Below are 9,708 nucleotides of genomic sequence, written 5' to 3'. Positions count from 1 at the left end.
TTTTTAAGAATGTTGAAACCAAAAATGAAATTGTGGATGAAAAGTTATCATTTGGAGGAGAGCAAATGTGAATTTTGAGAGTTTGTAGTGGAAGAATGAAGAAGGCCAGGTTTTTCATAATTCCAGTTGCTCAGGATGAAGGATTTAGGGATGGGGTCTGTGCAGTGAACCTTGATTTTAACGTAAGAATGTAAACAAGTTTGTCAGAGTGAGATGAAGAAATTCCCAAACAGTGCATTAAATAAGGAATGTGAGGAATGCAAAAGGAGTCTTCTCCTTTAATCAAAATCTCCAAATATTAGAGCTGCAAACATCCTGTTACAGACCTGATCACAAGTCAGTCATTCAGCAGAGGTGAATATTTCAATCACTGTTTCAGACAGTCAAGTATTGTAATGCCTCGGCTGTGTCTTTTGTTGCTCTTCTGAAGCAGATTGAGACAAGAGATTCCAGTCATCATCAAACGTATGGTAGGATTCATACAGGAGTTTGTTTGGGCAATCATATCTGCGCTAGCTCTCTCAAAAAGCCATTCAATTCATCTGCTTCTCATCCCATTTCCAGTAAAAGTCCCTCTTTAGGTGTTTAGCCAATTCCTTTTTCGAAGTCATTGTTGAGACTGCTTCGGCTGCCCTTTCAACGGAACAGGTCTTAAAAAAAAACTCTTCTTACCTCTCCTTTGATTATTTTGCCAATTTCCTTAAATTGATCTAATATCAGATTGCAATGTGATTAAGTTTTATAGTACTATTTGTTCAATGATTTACTCATTCATTGCACATTAAGATTCCTGTAAACGTATGGTGCCCCATTGAAAACATCACTGGACAGTTAAATAGAGCCATTCATTCATATATGTCACACCTGCCATCAAAAACATATGGCCTGATGTGATTGAAGATAAAATATCATCACAGATTTTGAAGGTCAGAACGATGCCCTTCTTGATTCCAGCTGTGCTGGTTAATCTCTAGCGGGATTAGCCACTTTGTTCCTGGTCAGCCTGAGGAACATCAGATACTGACATGGTTGCTGATGATTTCTACAAAGCTGTGCTGAGCATGTGTCAAGGAGGAGGGGCCTGGAAGGTTGTAGGATTGGGTGAGGTTATGGGATGGGATGGGGAGGAGAAGCATTGTACCAAAATTACTCGCAAAACTCATTGTCTAATCTCATCCTTGAAGGATAGACTCTTGAACAAGCAATTGGAGGTCGTCAGAAGTAAATGTCAGTACCTTCAGGAAATGAGCTAAAATCACATGAAAGGCTAGGTTTATATCCAATCCCCTTCGCACTCAACAGATCCTTTATTTACATCAAGTGTGGGGCATGGGGGTGTTTGGGGAAGTGGACTGAGAGAGTATCAAGTATTCCTGTTACCCTGATCCACATTTCAATTTACTGTTTACGAACATCCACTTTGGTGAAGTCAAACAAAGCAAGCACTAGAGCCCCCCAATAGCATTATGTAAAATGATTAACATTAGCTTGAGGTGGCCCAAAAGCCTGAGCTGAGCTCTGAATCAATTTTGGGTTTCAGGTTTTTCAGGCGACCTTGACAAACAGGTGTCCTATGAAAAATGGATCCTTTTGAATCTAATCAGGAGAATAAAGACAAATTCATGCCTCTTAAAAATCTCTTAACATATTCCAAGAAGAAGTAGACAATTTCTGGTCATTTAACGGGATTCAGATTCAGTTCAGATATGCGTTCATGAGATGTGGATGTTTTCAGCTAGGCCAGTATTAATTGTCCATCATTAATGTTCCTTGACAAGGAGCTACCTTCTTGAACTGCTGCAGTCCATGTCCTGTTCGGTCACCCGCAGTGCTGTTAGGGAGGGAGTTCCAGGATTCAAACTGCATACTGTGGATTGGTGGGCGAGATGGGCTGAAGTCCTCAATCTGTTGTATCAGCATTGCCGAAGGGAACTGGGTAACTGCCCTAATAGCTCTTAAGGCTTTGACACTGACACCCTGAAAGTCAACAGCTGGGACTAAGTGAGCAGCATGAGGGCTCAACTGTACAGCAACAAGGTGCCCTCAGTCCTCCCCACACTCACTTTCCCCAGTGTGTCTCCCCATCTTCACTTCCAGCTTCCCCAGTGTGTCTCTTCACCCCCACTCCCACCTTCCCCAGTGTGTCTCCCCATCCCCTCTCCCACCTTCCCCAGTGTGTCTCCCCACCCCCACTCCCACCTTCCCCAGTGTATCCTACCTACCCCCATTCCAACCTTCCCCAGTGTTTCTCCCCATCCTCACTCCCACCTTCCCCAGCAGTTCTCCCCCAATCCACTATCACCTTCCCCAGAGTATTGCCCCTGACCCACCTTCCGCAGGGTCTCCCCGCTGATCAACTGCCACCCTCCCCAAAGTATCACCACTGACCCACTGTCACCCTCCCCAGAGTATCGCCCCGATCCACTGTCACCCACCCCAGAGTATCACCCCGACCCACTGCCAACCTCCCCAGAGAATCGCACCTGACACCCTGTCACCCCCCCCAGAGTATCGCCCCTGGCCGACTGTATCCCTCCCCAGAGTATCGCCCCTGACACCCTGCCACCTTCCCCAGAGTATCGCCACTGACCCACTGCCACCTTCCCCAGAGGATCGTCCTGACCCACTGTCACCCTACCCAGAGTATCGCCCTGACCCACTGCCACCCTCCCCAGAGTATCGCCCCTGACACCCTGTCACCCTCCCCAGAGTATCGCCCCTGACCCACTGTCACCTTCCCCAGAGTATCACCACTGACCCACTGCCACCTTCCCCAGAGTATCGCCCCGACCCACTGCCACCCTCCCCAGAGTATCGCCCCGACCCACTGTCACCCTCCCCAGAGTATCGCGCCGACCCACTGTCACCCTTCCCACAGTATCACAACCGACCCACTGCCACCCTCCCCAGAGTATTGCCCCGACCCACTGTCACCCTCCCCACAGTAACCCCCGACCCACTGTCACCCTCCCCACAGTAACGCCCCGACCGACAGCCACCCTCCCCAGAGTATCACCCCGACCCACTGCCACCCTCCCCAGAGTATCACCCCGACCCAATGCCACCCTCCCCAGAGTATCGCCCCGACCCGCTGTCACCTTCCCCAGAGTATCGCCTGGACTCACTGTCACACTCCCCACAGTAACGCCCCGACCCACTGTCACCCTCCCCACAGTTATGCCCCGACCGACTGTCACCCTCCCCAGAGTATCACCCCTAACCCACTGCCACCCTCCCCAGAGTATCGCCCCTGATCCACTACCACCCTCCCCAGAGTATCGCTCTGACCCACTGTCACCATCCCCACAGTAATGCCTTGACCCACTGTCACCGTCCCCAGAGTATTGCCCCTGACCCACTGCCGCCCTCCCCACAGTAATGCCCCTGACCTACTGTCACCCTCCCCACAGTAACGCCCCAACCCACTGTTACCTTCCCCAGAGTATCGCCCCGACCCACTGTCACCCTCCCCAGAGTATCGCCCCAGACCCACTGTCACCATCCCCACAGTAATGCCTTGACCCACTGTCACCGTCCCCAGAGTATCGCCCCTGACCCACTGTCACCCTTCCCTTATTCTGCATTTCCTGTAGAATGCAGGGCCAGGATCTAGGACTGAAGAGCAGTTTCAACATGGGGTACCACTGGTGGGTGGGTGGGGGGATTGTGGGGCTAATGTGGGGGGAGCTGTGATCCGAGCAGGTGAAGGGGAGAAAAATAAACGGACCCACAAAAACCCTTGGAGCTTGAAGTGTCTGAAGATCATGGTTTTTAACATAATATCTGAACGAACTGACGGTGCTGCCGACAATGTCATTGTGACTTTGTCTAGTCTTCCAGTCCTGGCTATACTAGCTTTCAGAGTTGGCATTCTCACACTCTGTTCCTTGGCCTGGAGGACATTCCCTCCATTGGCTGGAGAGTCTCTGATACGGAGCAGAACCAACAACTGTGCCACATTCCCAATGAAGCCCATCTGGATTGCCGTGATTCACAGTTATGAGGAGAAGCAGAGGCCACAACACTCCATGCAGATCTCCAGGCAGTCTGCTGATTCGCAGCAAGCATCCACGATGCCACAATCCAGATCACATGGCAAGTCACACGGCCCACATTCCTCCGAGCCACAGCAGAAACAGCAGGAGCTGTCTGAGGCGCAGGTTCCACAGGTCGCACAGTCTAACACCAGGTTGCACAAGGTAAGGAACTGACAGAATAGGCAGGCCAGGATACAGTGAACACAGCAATCTACACAAAAATAGAGACAGAGAGGAAGAATGTTATGTCTTTTCAATTAGATTCAGATCAGTATGCTTAAAACAAATGACAACAAAAAAGTCAGAGCTAAACCCAATCCTACCCTAAACTAACATCTAACAGGACTGAATGGCAAGTTCACAAACAGGAATCCGGACTAAATTGCCCTCCCTTTCTCTCTCTAACAGGGATCATTAGCTGGACCATTGGCTAATTATTCACTTCCCTTGAGTTCACAGAGAAGCTAGCAGCATGCATCCTTAGTGACATCACATAAACTGAGCATAAACCTGGGATTGAGTCTGCTCCCTCCCTGGCAGCCTGTTCTACACCCAACTCACGATGTGACGAGCCCAAACTTTATTTTCTAGTAGTGAACGTTTCCTAGAATTGGCCAGTTTGAATTCATAGTGGATCATACAACCACAACCACATTGTTTTGCTCTTCCTCATGAGCTCAGGGGGATGGGGGAAGCTGTGGCCAGCAGTAACTGTCCCATATTGCCCACCCAGCTGGATAAAGCCCAGATCACACGAGTGGCATTGATCTACACTGGGGCACCAGGAACTCTCTGTTAAACAACTTGAAGAAGAGATCCTTGGGGGATTGCAGTCTGACGTCATTATTTCACAAACAATTCAGTTTTAATATTTTCAGCTTCAGTTCCAAACTTCATTTGAATAGCCCGATAACTGAGTGTTGATCATGCTCCGCCATGGTAATGGGAGAAAGGGGCATGAGTAGGCCATTCAGCCCCTTTACCTTTCTAGATCGTAGTTGATCATCTACCTCCTGACATATTCCTGTGCTAATCACATGCTTCTGCATCTCATTTATATCTCAAGAGTCTAATTACTTCATCTTGAACGTACTCAATGACTGAGACTCCACCTCCCTCTGTGGTAGAGAATTCCAAAGAGCCCTTCCCCTCTGAGTGAAGACATTCATCCAAATCTGCATCTGAAATGGCCGGGCTTTTATTCTGAGGTTATGTCCCCAGTATTAGACCCTACAACCAGGTGAAACATGCTTTCTGTGTCAGCCCTGATACCCCCTTCAGAATTTTGTGTAAGTAGGTTGCAATTTTGTGAGATTGCCTCTCATTCAGAGAATGTAAACTCCATCTCCTCACTCTCTCCCAATGGGACAGTCTCACCGTCCCAGCAATCAATTTGGTGAACCTCTTTCCTTCTTTCCTTCTAGGGCAAGTATAACCTTCCCTGGACAAGAGGGCTAGAACTGCACACAATGCGCCCAGTGTAGTCTCACTCGTGTTCCACAGAATTGGAGGATGATTTCTCTGATCCTGTACTCTGATCCTCTTGTGACAAAAGCTAACAGACTAGCGAGTTTTGAGAAAATTTGTAGCTCAGGTTGAGGTTCTGGATGTGAGTTTGCTCGCTGAGCTGGAAGGTTCGTTTTCAGACGTTTTGTCACCGTTCTAGGTAACATCATCAGTGAGCCTCCGGTGAAGCGCTGGTGTTATGTCCCGCTTTCTATTTATATGTTTAAGTTTCCTTGGGTTGGTGATGTCATTTCCTGCTTTGGTGATGTCATTTCCTGTTCTTTTTCTCAGGGGATGGTAGATTGGCTCCAAATCTGTGTGTTTGTTGATGGAGTTCCGGTTGGAATGCCATGTTTCTAAGAATTCTCGTGTGTGTCTCTGTTTGGCTTGTCCTAGGATGGATGTGTTGTCCCAATCAAAGTGGTGTCCTTCCATTCAGCCCATCTCAGATAACAAAGTGTAAAGCTGGATGAACACAACAGGCCAAGCAACATCTCAGGGGCACAAAAGCTGACATTTCGGGCCTGGATCTAGAGAGCCTTCTCTGATGAAGGGTCTAGTCCTGAAACGTCAGCTTTTGTGCTCCTGAGATGCTGCTTGGCCTGCTGTGTTCACCCAGCTCCACACTTTGTTATCTTGGATTCTCCAGCATCTGCAGTTCCCATCATCTCTCTCCATTCAGCCCATCTGATGGTTCCGTTAGTCTGTGTTAGAACATAGAACATAGAAAAGTACAGCACAGTACAGGCCCTTCGGCCCATGATGTTGTGCCGTGGAGTATTCCTAATCCAAAAATAAAATAACCTAACCTACATTCCCCTCAATTCACTGCTGTCCATGTACATGTCCAGCAGTCGCTTAATTGTCACTAATGACTCTGCTTCCACGACTACCACTGGCAAACTATTCCATGCGCTCACAACTCTCTGGGTGAAGAACCTCCCTCTGACGTCTCCTCTATACCTTCCTCCTAACACCTTAAAACTATGACCTCTCGTGGCAGTCAATCCTGCCCTGGGGAAAAGTCTCTGGCTATCGACTCTATCCATGCCTCTCATGACCTTGTACACCTCGATCAGGTCACCTCTCCTCCTCCTTCTCTCCAGAGAGAAAAGTCCGAGCTCAGTCAACCTCTCCTCATGAGACAAGCCCTCCAATTCAGGCAGCATCCTGGTAAACCTCCTTTGCACCCTCTCCAAAGCCTCCACATCTTTCCTATAATAGGGTGACCAGAACTGGACACAATATTCCAAGTGTGGTCTCACCAGGGTTTTGTAGAGCTGCAGCATAACCTCGCGGCCCTTAAACTCGATCCCCCTGTTAATGAAAGCCAAAACGCCATATGCTTTCTTAACAACCTTATCTACTTTGGTGGCAGCTGTGAGGGAGCAATGCACTTGAACACCAAGATCACGCTGTTCCTCCACACTGCCGAGAATCCTGCCTTTAATCCTGTATTCAGCATTTAAGTTCAACCTTCCAAAATGCATCACCTCGCATTTATCCAGGTTGAACTCCATCTGCCATTTCTCAGCCCAGCTCTGCATACTGTCAATGTCTTGCTGAAACCTACAATAGTCCTCGATACTATCAATGGCACCTCCAACATTTGTGTCATCAGCAAACATACTAACCCACCCCTCAACCTCCTCATCCAAGACATTTATAAAAACTACAAAGAGCAGAGGCCCAAGAACAGAGCCCTGCAGGACACCACTCAGCACTGACCTCCAGTCTGAATACTTACCATCTACAACCACTCTCTGCCTCCTGTCAGCCAACCAATTCTGAATCCAGACAGCCAAATCACCCTGTATTCCATACCTCCTGACTTTATGAATGAGCCTGCCATGGGGAACTTTATCAAATGCCTTGCTGAAGTCCATGTACACCACATCCAATGCTCGACTCTTGTCAACCTGTCTCGTGACTTCCTCAATGAACTCAATAAGATTTGTACGGCATGACCTGCCCCTCACAAAGCCATGCTGACTCCCTTTAATCATGCTATGCTTTTCCAAATAGTCATAAATCCTATCCCTCAGAATTCTTTCCAAAACCTTGCTGACTACAGACATAAGACTGACTGGTCTGTAATTTCCAGGGATTTCCATTATTCTTCTTACTGAGAGTTACATTATGAATGTCACCGAGACAGGTTGTTACACTAGTACAAATAGCAGGAGGTTGGACTCACCTTCCTCTGCATCAGATGGGATCTGAGATGCCGTTGACCTGGAACTGGATTTACTCTTCTTGCTGCTGTGGCTGTTGATGGATGGATAAGACTGCAGCTTCCCATGCTGGCTGGAGTGCTCCACAGGACTGTAACATGCTCTGTGCCCAGTCAGAGAGTGAGTGATTGGGCTTTCTGCTGTGCCTGTAGCATCAGTATCTGTGCTGTGTGAGTGGGCTGCATGTCTGATACTAGTCTGTGATAAAACAGGGCATTGGCCAGCATCTTCTGGCACCAAGCATCTTGCTGTATGGGGTGCCTTGGGTTGATCTTGAAACAGAGACAATAAAGAAAAGTTTTAGTCAACAATTAAAACAGAAAGTGCTGGAGAAACTCGGAAGGTCTTGCCGCATCTGTGGAGTGAAACAGAATTACCCTTTCAAGTTGAATGCTACTTCTATAGAACTAAAGGGAGCTGGAAGATATTGGCTTTAACACTGTTGATGGGGTGGTGTGTCAGTGTGCGTATATGTGTGCGTGTATGTGTGTGTGCGTGTGTGTGCATGTGCATGTGTGTGTGTGTGTGTGTCTGTGTGTGTGTGTGTGTGTGTGTGTGTCTGTGTGTGTGTGTGTGTGTGTGTGTGTGTGTGTGTGTGTATGTGCGTGTGCATGTGCGTGTGTGTGCGTGTGTGTGCATGTGCGTGTGTGTGTGTGTGCACACAATTGGTGGAGGAGGAATGGGTGCAACAACTGTTGAGGGTGTCCAGAGAGAAACACAAAAGTCATTCTAATGGTGGTTAAGGAGTGATGTAGGTACAAAATAAGTGTCAATGATAGGTGCGAAATGTTGAAAGTAGGGTGTCAATGCTCACAAGAAACCTACAGAAACAAGATTTTGGGGTGGGGCAGGGCAAAGAGCTGGAAATGAAGTAGAGGACAGCGCTCATATTCTATGGTTGTAGAACTTAATATTGAGATCTAAGGCTGTCAGGTGCAAAAGTGGAAAATGAGGTGTAGTTCCTCCAGCTTGTACTGGACCTGGCCGAAACACTACAGCAGGGCCTGGATGAAAGCACTAACATGGGAACAAGGTGGGTTATTATATGGTGAACAAATGGAAGGTTGGGCACAGTCCCACAGGCAGAGCAGATGTGTTCCCCAAAGCAGTCACTCAATCTGTGATAATGGGAACTGCAGACGCTGGAGAATCCGAGATAACAAAGTGTGAAGCTGGATGAACACAGCAGGCCAAGCAGCATCTCAGGAGCACAAAAGCTGACATTTCAGGCCTAGATCCTTCATCAGAGTGTTTGCTCTCGACAATGTAAAGGAGAACATGTTGTGAGCAGTGAAGGCAGTCGACCAGATTGAAAGGATAGTGAGGAGGGAAGAGGGGATTGGGCAAGATTTACGCTTCTGCGATTGCATGGGGAGGTCCCATGGGGGAGTGAGCAAGTGTTAAGAACGATGGAGGGTTTAGGCCAGGGGGTCATGGAGAGCATGGTTCTTGTAGAATACTGACAGTGCAGGAGAGGGGAAGAGAAGATGCATTTGGTGGTCGCATGCTGTTGAAAGTACTGGAAATGGTGCAGATTATCCTTGGAAAACAGAGGCCAGTGGGTGGAAACTGATGACATGGGGAACTCTCTCATTGATCTGAGGGGAGGGAAAGGATTGAGGGCAGGAATGGGTTGGATTCAGCTGAAGACCCTGCCACCCACAGTATTTATGAGGGGTGGGTGTAGGGGAAGTATCTTTGGTTGACATCAACACTGCAGCACTGTCCCAACACTGACCCTCCGACAGTGCGGTGCTCTGTCAGCATTGACCCTCCGGCAGTGCGGCACTCCCTCAGCACTGACCCTCTGACAGTGCAGTGCTCCCTCAGCATTGACCCTCTGACAGTGCAGCGCTCCCTCAGCACTGATCCTCCGACAGTGTGACACTCTCTCAGCACTGGCCCTCTGACAGTGCGGCACTCCCTTAGTA

At 48.4% G+C, this 9,708-nt stretch overlaps 1 protein-coding gene across 2 annotated transcripts in view; it reads right to left on the bottom strand.

The window, feature by feature from the left end:
* Positions 1-3,517: 3,517 nt before the first annotated feature.
* mdfi (MyoD family inhibitor) overlaps positions 3,518-9,708 on the bottom strand; it is a 90,198-nt gene continuing 84,007 nt past the window's right edge. For both annotated transcript variants that reach the window (XM_048553435.1, XM_048553434.1), the window contains 2 exons: positions 7,741-8,049; positions 3,518-4,248 (listed from right to left, as the gene is read on the bottom strand). In XM_048553435.1, the coding sequence (XP_048409392.1) occupies positions 3,998-4,248; positions 7,741-8,049 (560 nt within the window). In that variant the 3' untranslated portion in view covers positions 3,518-3,997. The remainder of the gene's footprint in view (positions 4,249-7,740; positions 8,050-9,708) is intronic.

Source organism: Stegostoma tigrinum, chromosome 21 (assembly GCF_030684315.1).
Source record: "Stegostoma tigrinum isolate sSteTig4 chromosome 21, sSteTig4.hap1, whole genome shotgun sequence".
NCBI classification, from domain to species: Eukaryota; Metazoa; Chordata; class Chondrichthyes; order Orectolobiformes; family Stegostomatidae; genus Stegostoma; species Stegostoma tigrinum.
This window is presented reverse-complemented; position numbering and strand designations above follow the sequence as displayed.